General features: G+C 36.0%; 1 protein-coding gene across 13 annotated transcripts in view; it reads left to right on the top strand.

Annotated features, from left to right (window-relative positions):
* The window catches only part of NIPBL (NIPBL cohesin loading factor), a 140,231-nt gene that overhangs the window by 53,497 nt on the left and 64,649 nt on the right, over nt 1-22,085 (top strand). For 12 of the 13 annotated variants that reach the window (XR_014939728.1, XM_085529880.1, XM_085529882.1 and 9 more), the window contains 7 exons: nt 3,249-3,392; nt 4,721-4,886; nt 5,938-6,068; nt 8,778-8,877; nt 10,504-10,655; nt 11,750-11,901; nt 16,368-16,461. Coding sequence is in view for 12 of the 13 variants with exons in the window: in XM_085529880.1 (XP_085386006.1) it covers nt 3,329-3,392; nt 4,721-4,886; nt 5,938-6,068; nt 8,778-8,877; nt 10,504-10,655; nt 11,750-11,901; nt 16,368-16,461 (859 nt within the window). In the remaining variant the exon portion in view is untranslated. Of the gene's footprint in view, nt 1-1,886; nt 1,992-3,248; nt 3,393-4,720; nt 4,887-5,937; nt 6,069-8,777; nt 8,878-10,503; nt 10,656-11,749; nt 11,902-16,367; nt 16,462-22,085 lie in introns of those variants that run through there. The other variant, XM_085529878.1, reaches the window with a different exon arrangement.

The following is a 22,085-nucleotide window of genomic DNA, read 5'->3' as shown; positions in this document are numbered from 1 at the left end:
GACATGTGTGTTACTGTGTACAATCCAGTTCTCCTTTATGTTGTTTTTCACTGCTGTCATGCATGAACATAGTTAAGCCCTGAAAAAAAAAACCCCACACCACTTAGTTTTGTTAAGGGAGGCCAGAACATGTTTGTTTCCTCTTTCCCCCCCCCCCCCCCCCCCGCTTTCTTTCATGCTTTTTCTTCCTGTTCTCACCCCTCCACCCCCCCTTCAGTGAGGTGTAGTCAGTACTGAAGGCAGTCAGTATTTTCTATTTATGAACTGTTCTATCAGCCAGGTGTTGTCTATCTTGTTGTGACTTCACTTTTTTGCTGTGTCTTATGATGATGTCTTTTCCTACATTACTCTTAATATATGCTGCCCTTTCACTGATTTCCCTCACTAAGGGGTCCTTGTATCAGTTCCTTTGTATTCTGCAGTTTTTTCCTGCCTGGAATAAGTTTTATGTACACTCCGTTTCCTGGAGAAATCAAGAACAATTAAGTATATTCTGAATATGCAGGGTGTACTTTACATATATGTAAATATGTGCACTTCTCTGAACTGCTATGCTCCCATTCATTGTTTAGAAGCTATACAATGCAGCAGTTCATTAATTTCCATAACTCAGACAATTCACTTTTGTTTTTTTCCAATCTGGAGATAGAAATTCTGTACCTCCAGTAGTAGGTACTCTGCAAAGGTGATCATGTAAAATACCATCTAAACATTAAGTTTTGATTCTTTGTGGCTGATAGTAATTTGCTACAATTTATTACTTTTCATTCTTATTGTTCAGGAATGGACAAAACAACAATACAACCTTGTCCATCTATCAACCCATTAATGCTGTTCTGGTTGTTTGAAGGCAAGAGTCTGTTCTTGTGTTGTCAGTTTTTCTACCCTAACTGACTGATATTTTAAATTCCCTTAAATGAATGATTTTACCAATATTCCTCATCTGACATCAAATTTTCACTGGACCCGAGTCTCCAGTTCTGTAACTGAGTCATATGTGTAAGATTGAATTCTGCACTAAACATAATAAATGCAAACTCTGGACTCAGATATTCCCATATAGTTTCTTCGTATTATGTTTGTAGTTTAAAAATGCCATTTTTTTTTTTTTTTTTGTCTTTTTTTTTCTTGCTCTCATCTGTTACTCACATCATCGTACTTACAGGAGCATAGTGCTCTAAGAGTCTTCTTGAATCACTGTGCTTAGTTGCTTGCTGATGCAGGCAACCACATCCCATCCCTTCTCTAACATCTGCATGATCCATCTCAAATTAAAGGTGTTGATTAAGTCTATTGCTTCTCTAAGGAGAAGGCTGTTTCAGAAAGTGGTTGCTCTGCTGGTGAGGAGCTCTGTTCTGGTAACCTTCTTGCTTGTATTCATGCTTCTGTTTATTATTATATCAGCATATGTTTTGAGCACTCCTCCTCTTCAACCGCATTTATCTGCTGTACATAGAAAGAAAACACACTCCCTCTTAATCTTTGTTTTGTTAGCTAAACAGACGAGACCTTCAACACTTCTTTGTAAAGTTTCCTCCTCCGCTGACCATCTAAGCCTGTTACAGTCTTAGATCTGAACCTTAGCAGTTCTCATTTCAAGTTGTGTAGCCGTGGAGAAAGTTTCTAATTTACTGGTCTGGATGAATTCTTCGCACTTGAATATCTATATAATTTAATTACTGTGGCAGTAGTGCCAGGGAAGAACTCTTAACTAATAGTGGCTGCCTCTGATGTTTAAATCTTACCCAGACAATCAGGAAGCATAAGTGATAACATTTTTTTGGTGTTATTTTTCCTTGCTTAAGTGTTTCTGACCAGATTTCCAGTAATACTGACATGGCTAAATACTGAAAGTAATAGTAGCCCTTGTGGTTTTGCTGTTGCAGACTCATCATGGGACAAGTAAAGTTGCAGTTTTGTTCTTTAAAGAAGATTTTATTTATGGAACTAAGAAACCACTGAAATTCTGCATATGTTGGTGTTAGTTTCAGGTGAATAAGGTTAATAAGTATTTGAAACTACACTGGGTATGTGAAGGCTGTTTCCTCCTAGTTAAAAGCAAACCAAAATAACCTAACAGTGTATCTGTCTGCAGCGATTTCTTTAGCTAGATTTCACACCTCTAATAAACTGTATTTTTAATAAACAAATGTAATTTATTGGTAATAATGCGATTGTGACAGGTGTTGCAGAGGAAGTCAAAACTCTTTAACCTCGTTGGCATTATTTTAAAATAATTCAGTTATGTGTAGGTGGGGAAGCTGAGAAGTTAACTTCCGTGGTTCATGACAACTTTACATCATGCAGTTTTCTTATCTCACTTGAAATCTATATATATTTGTTAGGAAGACTGTCCTATGTTTTGCTGTTGGTGTGACATAAAAAGAGAGTAATTTCAGCATCAACAGTAGACAACATCTGCTTATGAGGAAGTCTTTCTGTTTAAGAAACTATCAACACAGGTGACTGTCCATAGTAGATAGACATATTTATATCAAGTTCCTTTCCTTTAATTTATTTTGTCTGTCTTTAAACACCATCATGTTCAATTTTTGTCATTTCATTGATGTTATAATAGTAAATTGTAGTGTGTAATCTTTGTAAGTTTTGTAGTCTTGCAACAAGCCTTTCTTTTTTGTGGAATGGAGATACAGTTGCTAGCAGTAGTTTTGTCACAGGGATTTTCAGAATAGCTTTGAAGTAGATTTTTGTAAATACTCTTAAGATTTTGTATATTTCACATTTTTTCCTTCATTTTTAAGTCTATGTTTTATGTCTGCTTTTATTTTTGGTAGCCACCCTGTCTATGAAAAGTACTTTCTTTTCCAAAATTGAGATGTGAATGTAACAACTCATCACTTTAGCTGGTTATGGATTATGTGCTCTCCACATCAGTAAAATGCAATGGGAGTTTTGCTACCAATTTTCTTTCTAAAGAAGATGTAAAATTAATAGCTGTTTTATTATTTTGTATTTCTAATAATCAGATATTAACTATTGGTACTGTGTAACCTAAGAAAATATTTTGTTTGCCTTATTTTGCTGTGTTTTTGCTGAAGGGCTTTGCTTTTGACACCAGATTTTTGGCTGGTTTATGCCATTTAATATTTAAATTAACATTGTTCTACCTACTCTTGACAAAATTTACTTAGTATGCAACTGAGATTATTGCCTACGTTTCACTTATAAATATAAGTAAACCTAATGTAATTTGCTTTTTTTTAATTTTTCTTTTTCATTTTTTTCAGTGCTTGGGAGATGGGAAGTAATGATAGCTGGCACCTGAACTAAAATATCTGTGTAGGCACTACCATCCCAGAACTTCAGGATGAATGGGGATATGCCTCATGTTCCCATCACTACTCTTGCAGGGATTGCTAGTCTTACAGATCGTAAGTACTTTTGGTTTTTTGGGGGCTTTTTTTTTTTTTTTTTTACCACTTTCATGGATATTTGTATTTTCAAACTACTAAAAATTTTAAAAGCCACTTGCTAAAAAAAATCTGATTTAAATTAGGTTTGTCATTTAATAGTTTGGTTTTGTTTTGTTGCAACTTAAATTTGTAATTTTACTTATAAATAGAATAGTTTCATATAAAATAATGATAATTTTAACATGTAATAAAATTTAATTTGAAAACATAACAATGAAGACTGAAGTAAACCTGGCATTTAAAATAATTCAGAATTAAATTAATCCATCAGAAGCAGATATGGGTACCCTACAGATAAAGAAAAAAAAATCATAGAAGACATCATACATTTAGTGAAAGAGAATTGTGAAACATGCTGTGCGTTTGAAATATATTTACTCAATTTTGAGTTGCTCTAATATTTAAATGCAAAGGGCTGCTAATGAAAATAAGCAGCTTGACCTATGAGGCCTCTTTCTTGATTGTTTAGCATGTAAGGGAAATGAATTATTATCATACTGTTAAAATTTGAAAAAACTCTCTAAGAGCAGCTAAAGTTGTATACACCAAAATTGAGTTTAATTTCCTACCTTAATTACAGACAAAGAATGAAAAACACAAACCAAAACTGGTGTATTTGAGAGGAAAAAAAAAATCTTGAAATGTTTTTTTGTGTTCTTCTATTCTAAGATGTGAAATTGGAAGATGCTATTTATATATATATATGTATGTATGTTTGTGCGTGCCTAACAGTGGACCATAAAGCTGCAAATCATGAGTTTCTGAATTTTCTAGCGTTAAATATTTACAGACAAGATTCTAAGGAAAGTCAGTGTCGGTAACTGGTAGAAGTCACTGGTCAAACTCCCTCACACAAGTGGTTTTGAAACACTGAACTAGTTCAGATGGCATTAGACCCTGTGCTTTGCTTAGGTGTGCTTATGCTTTTTATCTGTAATTTTCATGTAAAGTTTAGAGACTTGGGAGAATGTAAAGAAAAAAAAAAAAGACTTATGACTACAACTTCCCCCCTTCTCTCCCTTTTTTTTCCCCCCTTGTATGGAAAGAAGGAGTTGGAATGGACAAGGCACGTTGTCCTAAAAAACATGGGGAACATTTATCTTCTCTTGAGAAGATAACTGATATAGAAATTAATACAACAGAAGAATAAACTGAGAATGTAATTAATGGCTCTATATTTTGTATTGGTCAGAGTTGTTTTGTTTCTTAATCATATAAGGGAGTAATATTTGTGTGATTGTGTTCTGTCAAATTTTTCTGAACTTCTTTCATTCCCCTGATAACAGTTTTGAACCAGCTGCCTCTTCCATCACCTTTACCTGCTACAACAACAAAAAGCCTACTCTTCAATGGACGAATAGCTGAAGAAGTGAACTGCCTTCTGGCTTGCAGGGATGAAAATCTGGTTTCACAGCTCATCCACAGTCTCAATCAGGTGTCAACAGATCACATGTATGTATTTCATACTTCACACTGTCCTTGTTCCTTGAGATTAAAATGAACTAAGGTTGAAAGGCATGTGAGAATCTGAACATTGGAATTTGGAAGTTTTTTATTAGGTTTGTTTAGCAGACTACCACTGTGTAAGACTCAACTTTTTCATGTAGCTCTGAAGTATAACTTCATTCTTTATTTGTTGTTTACTTTTTCTTTTTGATCTACAACTTGTTCCATAATGCTAGTTATGAGTTCAAACTTAATGTTTTGAGTGCTCTTGACTTATTTATGTTCCAGTTTGCTGAATAATGTATAATATATAAATTATATAACTGATATTACCCAAAGAAGAGCTTTGGTGTGACCGTGTAAAACTCATGATGGTTCTGATTTAGTTATGAAACTCTGATATTAAAAGAATCAGCAAATGTCTACTTTTAGATTATGAATATTTTGTTTCTTTTTGCAGTATGTCCTTTTAATTGCTTTGTGCTGACAGCATTGTTTTTTCCTACATATTCCAATATGTTATCTTGGTCAAATGGAAGTAGCCATTAAAAGTCTTTAAAACAAACAAAGAATAAAAGCACAGATGTATTTACAAAAAATCTATTACATTTTCAATAGCATATCAATTGCCTCTGAACTATTTTCTCTTTTTAAAATAAAATATAAAACCTTACTGTCACTCTTAGGCTAGTTACTTGATGTTATCCAAAGTATTCTTCATCAGTGGAGAAGATCAGTGTATGAAAGTGGGCATAAGATACTTTCATAAGCATTTGAAGCTGGCAACCATGGATATTTGTGCTTAAGAACTGAAACTAATTTTGAGGAATTGTAGGGATCTTTTACGAAGAGATAAAATAATTACTAATTAATAGTTAATAATAATTAAGATGAGGAAGGGACAATGCTCTGCAGACTTGTTTTCTTTTTTTTTTATTCTAGCAGTCTGATTTTTTTCTCTCATTCTGGCCATTTAAATTCTTTTTTAATCTGACCATCGTTTCTCAGAATTTGATAATACATTTCATTCTTTATCTGCTTTCTTCCACAATCACAGAGAATTGAAAGATAACCTTGGCAGCGATGATCCAGAGGGAGATACACCAGTTTTGCTGCAAGCTATCCTGGCAAGGAATCCTAATGTTTTCAGGGAGAAAAGCATGCAAAACAGATATGGGGTACAAAGTGGTAAGATTTTTCTATTATTTACCGATTGTATATATGTTGTATATATTTAAGGGTTTAATACTAAGAACAAACATGTCTGGACTACTCCTGTGGTATCTATGCCTTATTTTGTGTTTGATAATGATAGTGAGTTTTATATCTTGACATCTTCTAAAAGTGCTTATATTTGTGTAAGCAGTGAAGTGACTACCTGGAATTTTGGGAAATAATATTTTATTTCCCTACTGAAACATCTGTTTGAAACAGGTGGACAAAGTGTGACATCATTTTCAGTGGGAAAAGGCAATCTCTTATCTTGGTATATGTGAGTCTTTAAGCTAATTTTAGGCAACTTTTGTTAGTCTTATTAACTGTTAATATATATCCCATTCAGATATCCAGGGTGAAAGGGCTTGGATATGGTTTTATCAGGGCAGGAAAGCTTTGCTTTTCTTCTGTTGTGTGGGCAGATTTTGTAATCTCTGTAGTCAATATTTGTAGAACAATTTGGTAGAGATCTTACAGAATGCGTTTTTTTCAGCTTGAAGAATTATTTTTTTTTTTTCCTAGTATTTCAAGCTCATCTCTTTTGATTTCTTTACTGTCTTCCTTCTGAATATTGTCTTTCTACCTTCTGTTGAATCCCGTGTTCAGAAAAGTCAGTGCTAGGTGCTGTGACTCAGTATTTGTAGTGCACACAATTTAGAAGGAATAAACAAAGGGGACCCTCTTGCCTCTGGATTACCTTCAGACTTGGGGTGGGCCTCAGCTCTTGGTTCACTTTGGTCGGATTTATCGTGACCAAATAGCATGACTTGCTAATATTCTTACAGGACAAATTCAGCATTCTAGTTTTGGTCCAGTGTGTTTCAGCTTAATTGGTGACTATAATTTTTTTTAATGTATCTTTGCCTGATCACTGTCACAGAATCAAAGAATGGTTCTGTTTAGGAGGGACCTTTAAAGAAATCTGATTCTGAAGTCCCAGCCATGGCTATGCTTGCCCTGACTTAGTGATCGTGTGGTCTAGTGTTCAACCTGGACTTTAGCACATCCAGGGATGCAGTGTCCACTGCTTCTCTTGGCAGCCTGCTCCAGAACCTCACCACCCTCACAGTTCAAACAGTTTGACCAAAAGAAAAAAATAATGAATTATAACTACCTGATAAATAATATGTCTTTGCTAGTGTCTGCAGCACATGAACAGGGCACTGAGGGGGCTTCCTCCAATAGAAAGTCACTGTACAGGAAACACCCAGGGAATGTTTTGCACATTCCTCCCTGTGGTTTGTACCTGTGGACAGGAGTTTATTTCTCACTTGCCTCTGTGAGAGGCAGCCAGTGTTCATTTAAGCAAGTTTCACAGGAGCTGAGGCATTCTCTGCTGTTACTCGGGATAATGAAATAACATTTCTAGTAAAGTATGCAAACATCTGATTTCTTTTCAGCGCAACTAGGGATGTTCACTCCTGATCTAGGCTTGTTTAAATGTGTTAATTTGATTGGAACGCAGCACTTCACACGTACTGGGGTGGTGGTAATGGCTGCATTCCTGAAGGGTTATCATGTTGTGGTAATTGAAATCAGTGATAGTAGGTTGGATGGACAGTCAAAACCAGACTTTGTGCAACCAGATCTAACTGTGGGTGTCCTTGTTTATTGCCTGGGAGTTGGATTAAACCTTCAAGGGTCCCTTCCAACTCTAAGGATTCTATGTTTCTGTGACAGTACTTAAATTATTGATGACTCCAGGCACTCCAGACTAGATAGAATCTAAGCATTCTATCAAATCTTCAGTTTGAACTATTGCAACGCTGACGTGCTTCCATACATTTCTGTCAGTCATTTGTTAAGGCTTCATAAACTGAAGTTTGTACATGGATTCTGATGCTGTTTAAACATGAGATATTTTATTCTGTCATTAAGAACATGTGTTTAAAAGTCTTGCAAGTTTTTATGTACTTTCACTATTTTAACTTCTAGTATCATGTGGTTGTTAGCAAATTCTTTATAGTGGTATTGTAAAAGGAGAAAAAAAGATTGACTTTAAATCTCACTGATAAATATTTGTGGTACGTGCAACCTGTATATGTAGGTCAACTCTTGAGTTTCCAAAGCATGGGTCTGGAACTGTACAAGCTGTGGATATCTGCAATTAGAGACATTGTTTTTGCTTTGCAGTTTAAAATACTTAGCACACTGATTCACTTTGTAAGTGTAGTAGAGGCAGAATAGAGAGATGTTATCATAAGCATTGGAGAAGAAACTGTTAGGTGTTACCCAACTAACAGCAGTGAGAAATTATCTCACACCTCCCTGCATGAGGTGATTGTTACCTCTACTTGCTTAAAAAATAAGAGATAAATTTAATGAGTCCTTTTGGTTTGTGAAGTTCCTGAATTTTTATTAATTAGTTCAGTAAAAATGGTACACGCTGGAGTGTGAGTGTATGTTCTGCTTTAAAATGTTTCTGTGTAATAGCAGGTTTTGTCTTGCAAAGTTTAAAGAACTTAAGAGGAAAGAAGTCCTGTTGAAATTTGTAACTGAATTAACATTTCTTTAGGAATGGTTCTTAGGAATGGTTCTTTAGGAATGGTACATTACATTCTGTAATGTAAAATATATTCTTACATTGAATGAATGTTATTTGATGTTTTCTAACTGTTGCAGATATTTAACATTTCTGAAATGAAATGCATATATTTAATACTACTGTCTTCTTTTCAATAGGGATGATGATTCCACAATTTAATATTTCTCAGAATTCTATGCGTGGTAGTCCTGCATCTTCCAATTATCAACAAACCACTATTTCACATAGCCCTTCCAGGTAATGCAATATTTTCAATGAGGGAGGGAAGGGGCAGCAAATTTAAAGTGCTTCCTACAGTGACATTCAATTCTAGTTTTGAGTAAATGAGTAAAAGTAAGAATATCAATGTCAAGATTAACCCTGAGTTTATCTGACAGCAGGATGAATTTCTGCTGTTGAAAAAGTCAAATTTAACATTTACTCACTTCATGTGTGTCAGTTAATTTTGTGTTAAGGACAAGTCAGCATTCTCCACTCTCTGTTCTCTTGCACAGTTTTGGCAGATTTTGCTTCTCTTAAGTAATCCTCCTGCCTTCTACTACCCCTTCAGTTGTTTTCTTTCTGTGTCTGAGTATGAGGGAGAAGAGAGTGTGTTCCAGCACGGGTAGCAGTACTAGTATGTCAGAAGAGTGGAAAAAAAAGTCTTGTTAAAAAGCATGGAATTCTACTCTACCAGTTACACAAAAGGCCATTCATAGGAAGATAGGTCCAATGGTTCAACCATCTGCTTCCTCTTCAACTTTTTTGTACTTTTTCAGACTCTTTCAGGTAAGATGTGCCTGTAGGCTAGGTCTTTGTGAAAAGAGGTACTGTAGAATAGAGGAAGAAGTTCTTTGTGCAGTTTCAGCCCAGAATGGGCTGCTGGGCTGAAACTGAGTCAGGAGATATTAGACATTGTTATTAAAATTAACTGTTATTTCACACTTCATTTCAAGTTAGTGTAGTAATTGTTTTGGCAAACAGGACGCTTTTTGTCTCTACAAACCCCACTACACTGTTAAGTGTTGTGGCTTTATTTTATTTGTTGGTTTTATGTTTAAAAGTGGTAAAGAAGAAGGTTTCATGAATTGAGAATGTTACAATGTGCTGTGTTTTCTCAAGTTCCTTTCAAGATCGTTGTTTTAGATATTTTGCTATTTCTTTCTGTGGAAGCTTACCTTCACAGAGTTACTGCCTAAAACAGAGTCATGAATGCATGTATTTGTTTTATTTTTATTTTAAGAAGCAACACAAAACCGATGAAAGAATGTAAGCTATAGCATACATACATTTCCATCACAAACCTGTTTGATTTTCATAACATTCTATCTATAGTATCTGCTCAGGTTAAATCCAATGAAAGAATAAATTATATTCAGTAAACTTTGCATCAGGTCCTACCTAACTGCCTATATTCCTGTATCTTCGCAGTGTAGTTGTGTTAGATAAAGTTATTTGAAATCTTATTGGAAATGTCATATTTAAGTAAGATGACTTCCTTGTTAATTCTAGTGAGCTTGTAGTTATTTGATAATAAGATGTCATTTTCATTAAAGATTCCAATAAGGTTCTAATAAGATACAACTATTGAAATTTGCTTTATTATGGTAAATATAATCTATAACTTCTGTTGCTGTTTGCTTTTATTAGATGGGAATCTTCTAAATGCTTTTTATCCTTTTACTAATATAGCACCTGTTTTCTGACTCTTAAGTAGTAGTTGAAGTTGAGAAAGCACTGATAGATTTAAATGCCGCTTTTGAAGAGATTTCTTCATTGCTTTAGAATTATATCTTTTCCGGAAGTTAAAATGTTCCAGAATAATGACATTGTGCCTGAATTTGCTTTTACAACTTCTCAAATCCTTTAAAATTTCATTTGTAGCCGGTTTGTGCCACCACAGACAAGCTCTGGTAACAGATTTTTGGCACAACAGAACAGTCCAGTGCCTAGTCCATATGCTCCTCAAAGCCCTGCAGGATACATGCCATATTCACATCCTCCAAGTTACACACCGCATCCTCAGCTACAGCAAGGTAAGTCTGTGTTGTTTGTTATATTCTCCTGTGTCATGTCAGTTTTACTTTCATGTACACGTTTCATGGATCTTGAAAGAGTCACAAGCTAAATACGGATCTTTGTATCGATAGAAATTTTTTTGGTTGTGTACTTAGCTTTGTTTACCTGCAGAACATCACAGAATTATAGAATATTCCAAGTTGTAAGGTGTGTACAGGGAGTAAGTTAAACTCCACACAGGACTGCCCCAAAATCAAACCCTGTGTCTGAGAGCATTGCCTAAAAGCCACTTGAACTCTGGCAAATTTGGGCCATGACCACTTTTCAGGGGAGACTGTTCCAGGGCCTGATCACCATTTGGTGAAGAACTTTTTCATGACACACAGCCAAACTGTTCTCTGACACAGCTCTGTGCCATTCCCTTGGGTCCTGTAGCTGTCACCAGAGAGAAGTGATCATCAGACCTGGTTATCTGCTTTTTGTCTCTAGGTGGTTGTTGGCTGCCATGAGGCCTCCCTTCATCCTCCTCTGGAAATTACAGAGTTACAGTATTTAAAAAAAACCCAACCAAACAAACAAACAAAAAAAAAAAAACAAAAAAAACCTCTTCACATGACATTTCTTCCCAGTGTACACCTATTTTATGTAGTTATCATATATATATGACAACTTAAAAACAAATCCTAAGGCTTTTATTAGATGTCCATCATTTATCTGCACCAGCAAAAAAAAAAAATTCATTTTTTCCTGTGTAAGTTTTTCTGACAGTTTACTTCACTTTAATAAACCTTTGTAGTGTAAACCAGGCTAATACTAATTGGGTCCAGAATAGATGTGGAAAGAGCTTGCCTGATCTGTACATGCATCTTGAATTTTAAAGAAGATTTAAAATCTAAATCTTGGATACCTGATTTTATTCAGGATACTTGTGGCAATAGGATACAATCAAGAAAAGCTATTCTTGTCCAGATTCCAGACCTCTTGTATATAGCTCAATAATTTCCTCTTTTATAGTAACATTCATGAAATTTTAAGAGCTAAGGAGTGTGTATGTATATATCAGCATAATTATTTACTCTTTAATTTATTTTTTTATTTTTTTCTATTTCAGCTTGTCCTATTGTCACAGCTGGGATGAGGAATCTCCATGAAAGTAAAGTTTCAAGTCAGTTGTCTGGAAATTCAGCTAATCATCATGCTGATAATTCTAGACATGGATCAAATGAAGACTACCTACAGATGGTGCACAGATTAAGTAGCGATGTATGTTACCTAAATCAATTTACCATAAAACATATTCAGTCACCTTGTAAGACCGATATTTTAGTGTGTTGTTGATTTCTAAAACCACTGAAAACATTTAAGTTTCAGATATATTCACTCAACTGGGTAACTCTAACATGTGATGTTTCATTTCTTGTAGAAGATGTCTTTGCTTTGCGTCAGTTTGTAGCATTCTCTTGATATTATGATAAGCAAAAAATTTTACTTATTTGCAAGTCTATGTTAACAAATTGGTAAGGTGTCACTGCAGTTATTACATCAATATATTGATGCTAGCAATACTAGATTCGAAGTAGGTGTACAGTTATCTTGTCTCTCAAAATACTCCCGTATTTCTCAATTAGACTTGACATATTTGAGCAATGTATCCAGTAGCACTGTAGTACTGCTAAAGGCAAGAGATCCTACAGACAGTTTTTCTTACTAGTCTACATTATGGTTTGCTTTCTTTACAAGAAATTTTCTCCTTGTGGCTTTAGTTCATGTGGTAGTAATTCTTTCTGATATCTTGAATGCTAATATCTGAAAAAAAACAAAGTTCCCACAGTTTTTTTTAAACTTTTGATTAATTTTCAACTTAATCATGCAGATGTGGTTTGATGATTCTTTAAAAGCTCAACACAATCTCTTAGCAGCTCTTGAGAGAGAACACTTGATTTTTGTAGTATTTTTTGTTTAGGTCTTTGAACTGTGAGGTCAGTACTGTAAGCCTGCAACATAACGGTATAACAGTAGTTACAAAATTTCATCAGAAGTTAGTTGCTGGTCTATTTTGCCTTCTCACGTGGTCTTTCACAATAGCTATGAATCTCTGGAATAGGAGGGACAAGCACATAAAGTCATGGTTGAGGATCCATCTATGGTACAGGAGTCACAAGGGTTAGGTCAACTGATTCCCAGCATCATGACCACCTTTGTAAAGAAAACAGTGTGGTTTATTGCATGCATGACTTCCTTCAGAGGGGAGCAGGGGCCTGATCTGCCAACTAGTCATTCAGCAAATTTTGCTTACTCCCTGGGTATTTGGTTAGGGATGTTTCCAGGTTACTTCAAAGAATCATATAATTGTTAATATTGATAAAGACCTCTAAGACCATAAACTCCAACTGTCAGTTCATCACCATCATGCCCACTCACCCATGTCCCTCAGTGCTACATCTCCATCTTTCTTGAACACCTCCAGAGACAGTGACTTCACCATTTTCTTGGGCAGGCTGGTCCAATGCTTGGTCACTCTTCAGAGTAGAAATTTTTACTAATATCCATCCTGAACCTCCCCTGGCACAATGTGAGGCCATTACTTCTTATCCTATTGCTTGTCATCTGTGAGAAGAGATGTATTCCCACCTTGCTACACCTTCATTTCAGGTAGTTGTAGAGAATGATAAGTTCTCCCCTGAGCCTTGTCTTCTCCAGACTAAGCAATCTCAGTTCCCTCAGATGCTCCTCAGACCCTTCACCAGTTTTGTCACCCTCCTTTCAACATATTCCAGCTCCTCAGTGTCTTTCTTTTATAGTAAAGGGCCCAGAATGAATCAAAGGCGTGACCTCACCAGTGCTGAGTACAGGAGCACAGACATATCCTTAGGTGGCCACACTATTTCTGATACAAGCCAGGAGAACCACCTGGGCACACTGCTGGTTTGTGTTTAGCTGGCTGTTGGCTAAGACCTCCAGATCCTTTTCTGCAATGCAGCTTTCCAACCATTTTGTCCAAAACTGGTAGCATTGTATGCAATTGTTGTGACAGCTCATCTTACTGCACAAGGTGATGGTCTGTTCTTAATATACCATTAAGATTTCCTTCTTAAGAAAGCGTCCAGCCTTCCTGGACTGCTTTACTTTTCAGAAATATCTCCCAAGGGACTTCTTCGACCAATTTCCTAAATAGTCCAAGGTCTGCCCTCCAGAAGTCCAAGATTTTGATGGCCTTCCTCCTGACTTCACCAAGAATTGGAAACCTATTACTCTGTGGTTCTTGTGCCTAAAAAGGGCTTCTGATCATGTCTCCCATCATGCCTTCTCTGTTCACAAACAGCAGGTCTAGTGGGACAGCTCCCCTGATAGACTTTCTTAACAACTGTGTCAGGAAGTCATCTTCCACATTCTCCACAAGCCTCCTAGACTGTTTGCTCTCTGATGGATTGTACTTGTATTTTCAGCAAATGTCTGATAAGTTAAAGTCCTTCACAAAGGGCTAGGGCAAGCGATTGTGTGGTTTCTGCCAGCTGCTTGTAAAATACTACTTCTGTCACTTTTTCCTGGCTGGGTGATTTGTAACGGACTCCTGTCAGGTTATTAGCCTTGTTGGCCTTCCTCTGATCCTTACCCGTAAAGACCCAACCTTAGCATTATCAGTATTGAGCTCTACAGGATCAAAAAACTCTCTAGCATACAGGCTTGTATGTTCCTTTAGGTTATCATCTACTCTTGTTGTTTTTGAGGAGTCCAAGAACAATCAAAAGAGACTTCATGGCACTGAGGAGATTCAGAAATTCAAATGCTATTCTCCTTTATCTTTCCAGTTGTAGGGAATGATACTGAAAAAACAGGCATGAGAAGGGTAGGTGGATAGATAGTGCTGCATGTAAAGAATGTGCTGGATTGTATAGCGCTTGCTGCCAGGATTGGAAGTCTCTCTAAGGATTTAAGTTAAAAACTAATAAAACAGGTATTGTTATATGAGTCTACTATAGGTCTTTCAGCCAGAATGAGGGCAGAAGTCTGTCTTGGCTGAACAGTCATCTTCTTCAGGAACAAAGGTGGGAAAAAGAAATAGCATGGACTTTGGAAATGCTGTTCACCACTGTGAAAAGTGGGAGGAGAAAGAATGACATATACCCCTGAGGGTACATAGGCATTGCGGTGATATATTCATAGATCTGAGCGTGAGGCAATCTCTAACCTTTTCTTTGTAATTATTGTTGCTGTCAGGTGGAAAACTCTTTCTTTGATCTGATTGCATGAACTATTCCTTTGCATGACATGCAAAGTATGGTAGCTGGTCTGCTGCTATGCACACGAGAACTGTCTGTTTAGCCACTACTAACAGGGGTGTGCAATGACCCATCTGTGTAGGCTTCTATCTACTTCAATTGCCAGTTTAGCTTTCTGGCTTACAGCCTGCTACGATTTTTATTTATTTATTTATTTATAGAAGCATGTAGAAACTTACAGTTGAATCATCTAACATTCTATTAACTGAGCTGAAACTGACTATAAGGATATAAAGTATTTAGGGACAGAAAATTCAGGTTAGAAAAAAAAATAATAAGTGGAAGAAGGAAAAAGGAGTTCTATGAAAGAACTTTGTGTGAATACTGATAACTTAATATGAGGCACACTAGATTACTAGCTGCCGAAATAATGTTAGGAATGAGATTAACTTTAGAACATCTCTGCAGTCTTCACGCTTTAAAAGATTTAATTTAAAATAATCAACTTTTAACAATTTATTTATAATTGCAGAAATTATATTTATAATTGCAGAAATTATCTTCTTGTAGATGTAAAAGTTGTTGACTTGTTGTTTTTTTTTTTCCCAACAATCCTATAATTGTTTAGAAAACAATGCTTATGATAGGAAATACCCTTCTATCAAAGTTTAAATCTACTTCCTTGACTGAATCTATATAATCTTGGCCAGCAGAGGGCTCCGTGACAGCGATTTAAGGAAAACTGGGAATCTGAATAACAGTTTTCATATTTCATTTTAAAATACCGATGTTGGGAAAAAAGTCACATTTACATTCTTAAAGATAAAGAAGCAAGTTGCTTTGTGCAAAGGTAGAAGAATAGTAAAACTTTTGTTGTGGTTTTTGCTGTGTTGTGGAACTCCTTTTAATTTCCATCAATTTGTTTTCCATAAAACCGTCTGTCTAGATAGGCAATTAACTTGCTAAAATCACTCAGATTGTGTCAAATGCAAGACTATCTGAACTGCTTCACTGGGGGTGTTGCAGTTTTTGGGTTTTTTTCTTCAGTCCAGATGTGTGGTTGGGATGCTGGAGGGTGTGAATGAGAAGTGTTGTTTTGCTTAAATGTAAAACTGTGATGGCATTCTAGATATGCTTTAGGGGCAGGCTAAGTGGAAGAACTGTTTAATGTGCTTTAAAAGCTAATTTTTATATTCAATTTTATTTGTTGTTATATAGAGTTCATACTTCTCCTTATCAACCTTTCACTATAAGGCTCATATATTTGCTTGTAACAAGAAAGTTCTAGATATGAATATTCTGGTAATTGTCTCTTCTAAGAGCTGTTGTGCTCTGGAGCATTACTATATCACAGTCTAAATTCTAAAGATTTTCATATAAATAAATATTTTTCCATTATTTATTGTATTCTTTTTCAGCTAATTAATTTTATCCATGTATGTACTGATTTCATTCTTTATTTTGTGAAATAATCATGCTCATAAAATTTTTTTATCATTGTCACTTTAGGATGGCGATCCTTCAATAAGAAATGCTGCATCTTTTTCCTTGAGGTCACCACAGTCAGTCTGTTCTCCAGCTGGAAGTGATGGAACCCCTAAAGGTAGTTTAGCAGTCATATGTGTCAATGTATTTTTCTTAATTTAAAGGAATAGAGAGTTTAAAGAGGTAATTAGTTAGTCCTTCTGAATTCTGTTTACCAATAGGACTAAGGAGTATGTAATTAGATTTCAGTAACAAAATTATTTTGAGCCCTCATCCAGAAGAAATTTCTGGAGGTCCAAAAATTGACAAATGGTACTTCAAAACATATCTCAAATTAATGGAGGACAGAAGGATTCAAAATCCTTTCTAAAGTGAGGATTGAATTGTTTATAAGAATGGATTCAGTTGCTCTGCATAACAAGTAGTTTCAAGGCAGCATTACGAGTATTTAACTCTTGACCACCTCAAAAGTGTTTTAACATGCAACTCGTCTTAATTGCAATCATGAAATTTAAAGATCATGAAATTGAAAGTAGTTCAATGAACACAATACACATAGCATAAATGAAACCTGAACACCTTAGCTATGGAGAAGGAATAGGGAAAAATGTCAGTTGAAATGGAACAGAAAAAATCTGCTCAAAATAATTCTTTATGCTAAAATCTAGAAAGCATACCATTACTTATAATGTTATTGTTAAAAAGCAGTTATGGAGATGCATGAGACTTAGTGAGCAGGGACTTGAGTGTATTTTTGGTAGAAGCTTTTAGTACTTACGTTTTATATAGGAATAATAGGAAGGTACAAGAGTGCTTTCTTCTTTTCTAAGCCTGGGACACAATTGATTATTTCTGGATACTCAGGTTAGGTTGATAGGGAGAAGGGACTGATTGCAGAGAAGGTGAGGTTGTTAGGCGTGTTCAGCTTGGATAAATCAAGTGCTCAAAGTCAGGGAGAGCTTACAGAACCTTCCCGAACCTGTCAAGAGGCTCTTCAGAGTGGTTTGGAAAAAGTATGAGATAAAATGAACATAAATTGAATTGGAAGGTTTTGTCTGGATATAAGGAAAACCTTTTTAATTATCAGTACAGTCAGTCACTGCAAAAGGTTGTCCAGAATATCTGTGTGTTCTCTATTCCAGGAGGTTTTCAAGTATAAAACTGTGCATAATGATTTGACTTTGCTCATCCTGCTTTGAGCCAACAGATGGACCGTAGACTTTCTGAGGCGTTAAGTGAACTATCCTTCGATTCTGTGACTGCTAATTGATCTATGTGGTTCATCTAATATATACGCATATTGGCAGTGATGTAAAGAAAAAAAAAGTGACTTAAATGCAAGTGAAAAGTATTTTGTATAGCGTGCCAGCAGCATCATTATTTCAGGAGATCTTGTGCTAAAGGACTTGTAAGAGCTGTATAAATGCCAAAGACTAAACGTGGTTGTTTTTCTTAAACTAATTCCACAAAATCCATGTTTGTATTCACAAGACTTCGAAACTAAGCTTCTTCCATTCAGATATGTGATAACTACTTAGTCAGAATAATATTCAAATTATTTTTTGTTAAATTGCAGCTGTCTAAATTGGCTGTCTCAGAACCCATTTTGAAAGATATCTCTTTATTTTTTTTCTGAAAAGAGTCTGATTCTGCTGTCCATATTGTATTGTTTCAGCAGTAGGGGTACTGAAAAAGTGCAAGAGGTGTTTTTTTTTATTTACTTACGCATAAGAGTTATTTTTCTTGATGATAAAGCACATAACTGCAATAGCATTATCAGTGGTAGTACCACTGTGCCTTCTTTGAGGTTAATGAACCCTGATTGAGAGAATGAGTTCTTGATGCTTCAGGAACCCTGCATTTACTTCCTCTAATCTGATTTTATATATGTACTGAAGGCATCAAGATAATTAGAAGACTGCTTATAGTGTATGATTCCTGGTAGTGATTTTTTGGCTTGATTTGAAGTGAAGGTTGTTGATCGTGCTAGTAAATTTTTCAGTGATGAGAAAACAAGTAATTGTGAAATTTTCATTGCTGCTGTCAGTGGCCTTTGAAAGGTTGGTTGACATGTTGTGAACTGCAATAAAGAAAAACAGAAAAATATGTAATTATATGGGAGGACAGAAAGAATGGCACTAGGTGTGAGCCAAGAAAAAGATCTCAGAGAAGGATATTAAGATACCTATACTTTCTTATGTAGTATAGAAAGGTAAGGCGATTATTGAAGATAAAAGTACAGACTGCATGGCATTTCTGTACTTTTGACATGGAAATAGCGAAGGCATGTGGTAATTTGGAGATTGTGGTTGCAAAGTCTTAAATCATTTTAAAGCTGAATGATAGCTGTCTGATTGACAGAAATTGAATGAGGAGTAAGTTTGGTTTGTAACTTAAGAAAATATTTGAGGGGGGACAAGTAATATTTGTTCTTTGGATTGATTGTTCACTTATTGGATGGAGTGTAGTTTCTCTGATACAGAAATTATTACTTTGCTTCTTTTGCTCCAGTAAAGGTACCAGAGCAGCTGAAGTTTTATGCAGAAAGTTTTAGGTTGGGCTTTATCCTTCCTTGTTAGTATAAATTTTAGTTTTCTCAGTATGAACAGAGTTCTGGCTCTACTTTCTTCTGTTGCCTACTACCTCATCAACTATCATTGAAAATTCATTCCTGTGATTCATCTGTGAAGATGAAATTTCCTTCTGTTGATCTCATAAAATATTTTGTGGAATCCTTTGCCCAAAATGGTAATGGATTTCAGAAGTCCTTTGTCTGTCTGTTATACCTTCCTTCCACTCTGGAGCTTTAGAGAAGAAATATATATATGTGTGTGTGTATATATATATATACATGTATATATACATTTATATATCAAGTTATATATATATAAAGTTGTCTTCTAATATGTGTGTGTGTATATATATATATCTACACACACACGTATATATACACACACACAAATTTAAAGACAACTTTTAAAGATTTGTATAAATCAAAGTCTACCTTGAGGAAGACTTCTTTCTTCATGGAAGAAGGAAAGAATACTATTCAAAGGAACCTTGACAGGCTTGAAAGGTGGTCCCAGGTGAACCTAATGAGGTTCAACACAGCAAAGTGCAACGTTTTGCACTTGGGCTGGAAGAACCCCAGGCACCTGTACAGACTGGGAGGAGTTGTCCTTGAGAGCAGCTCGGCAGAGAAGGACCTGGGGGTTCTGATGGATGAGAAATTTAATATGAGCCAGCAGTGTGCTCTTGCAGCTCAGAAAGCAAATGATACCGTGGGCTCCATCAGGAGAAGAGTGGCCAGCAGGGATAGAGAGGTGATTGTCCCTCTCTATTCTACTCTTGTAAGTCCCCATCTGGAGTACTGTGTCCAGGTGTGGAGCCCTCAGTACAAGAAAGACACAAAGTTGTTGGAAAGGGCCACAAGGATGGTCAGAGGGCTGGAACACCTGCCCTATGAGGACAGGCTGAGGGAGCTGGGCTTGTTCAGCCTGGAGAAGAGAAGGTTGCGGGGTGACCTCATTGCAGCCTTTCAATACCTGAAGGGAACCTATAAACAGGAGAGGAATAAACTTTTTAAAAGGGCCAATAGTAGTAGGACAAGGGCAAATGGTTTTAAGTTGAAAGAGGGAAGATTTAGGTTGTATGCTAGAGGGAAGTTCTTTACTAGAAGAGTGGTGAGGTCCTGAACAGGCTGCCCAGGGAGGTTGTGGATGCCCCATCCCTGGAGGTGTTTAAGGCCACGCTGGCTGGGGCCCTGGGCAACCTGATCTATTAAACATAGAAGTTTGGTGGCCCTGCCTGGCAGGGGAGTTTCATGATCCTTGAGGTCCTTTCCAACCTGGGTCCTTCTGTGCTTCTGTGAGGCTTAAACCACTGCTTTCCAAAGAGAAGAGTGCCTATTTTTACAGTCCTGTCTCCATACTATTTTGGGAATTCCTAGGGAAATGTTTGCAGAGAGTAACAACAACCCTTACTGAGCTAAACTTTGGCACCTTTCCCCACCCCCCCCTAACCCTCAGTCCCTAGAAATATCTTGCATTTCATCCAGAAATTGTTACTATTTGTCTTATAGGAAGCAATTCAATATAACCTTCAAATATTTTATAAGACAGTGAGAATTATAGTCATGCCCAACAATTTTTTTTAGAAGCTGCTGTCATCCAAATTAGTGTGGGTACCTGATTGTTTTCTGAATTATTTGGCAAGATCACTTTTATTTTCTCAAGTATTTATAAGACTTCTCCAGAGAGATTCTTTCCTACTTGGTCTCTGTATGTAATGGATTGTGAGGGGAACTACAATTGTTTTCAAATCTCTGCAGACTTCAGTGCTGCCAAAGGAAATATAATCTCTTCCTCTCTCCTTTGAATGAAAGGTGGAAAAAATTGATTCTGAAGTATTTTCTGACAGGGTCAAAAGAAGCATTCGTTCTTTTTTCTTCAAGTTTTAACTTTTTACACAAGGATGCTTCCAAATGCAACAGTTTTAAGCTGGAACAGCCCAAGCTGATTTCTTTTCTTACAGTGTTCCAAACTGTAGAGAAAATGGTGGGACTCTTCCTTTAAATTTATTGAAAGAGTAAGTGGAAAATGAACAAAATCAATTCCAAAAGAACCCTCCTAAATCTGTGTTGTTTACCTGTCTGATATACTATCCCGTTAAGTCTGAATTCTAAATGAAGTTACACTATTTGAAAATATACATCAGCATAGTTTGTTAATCGAAAGAAATACATATATATATTTTATATTATACAAATTTTGGGAAGGTTTCCAGAGAGAATCTTGAGATTTCAGAGAATAAAGCACCAAAGGAACTGAATGCTTCCTGTCTGCTTACTCTCACACTGGATGAGCTGCGTTAGTGTCACTCCCAATGATTTCCATCTAGTTTCCAGCTAAAGTGTCATCAGTGGTTTCTTTTCTCTTGCAATTTGTTTGAATTCCTAATTCTAGAAAGCAATTAATGTTTTTGTTGGAGTTAGGAATAACACTTCTTGATTTCTTTACAGTGATTGAGGAAAAATGATTCATGTCCCTTCTCTCATATAGCATTCATGCACATATCAAAGACTGTTATAGTATCTTCCACCATCTAATCTACAGATTGAACAGTGCTGCTTCTTTTTATCATCTTTATATATCATCTTTATATAAAGTATGTATTTCTAAGCCTCTAAATATCTTTAGTGTTATTTGAATTCTATTTTGCCTATTTGCCTTGGTGTTGTACTGCCCTAAGTTGTACACACAACACAGCTTGAGGACTTAGACGGAGGAATAGTTAAAAAATGACAAACAGTCCAAAAAACTAACAATAAAGTTCAGTGTAATCCTTAGATTAGTGAAGGTAATCTCTATTAGTTGAAAAGTTGCCATTGACAGATGTTTTATTTTTGCTACTCTTAGGACTGTGCTCTGCACTGGTTTGCCCACATTCTGTTTACCCATTTTTACCACAAATGAGAAGTTGTTTAGAAAGTCATGCTTAAGTGTGTGACATTAACTTCTCTTTATTTCTCAGTATCAAACTGTTTTGATTTGATGATATTTATTCTTAGCAAATTCACTTTGGGATATTACCTCTTAATTATTTTCTCAGTTCGTAACAGAGAAAGAAATTGCTTTCCTGGAATGTGCTGAAATTATGCAGGCCATGCATAACACACTAGACAGCCCTTTACAAGTCTTTTCAAGAGTCTGTGTTTGATTTCAGAGGGGTGAAGGAACAAAT

Source organism: Coturnix japonica, chromosome Z (assembly GCF_054131305.1).
Source record: "Coturnix japonica strain WE chromosome Z, WE-NBRP24, whole genome shotgun sequence".
NCBI lineage: Eukaryota > Metazoa > Chordata > Aves > Galliformes > Phasianidae > Coturnix > Coturnix japonica.
This window is presented reverse-complemented; position numbering and strand designations above follow the sequence as displayed.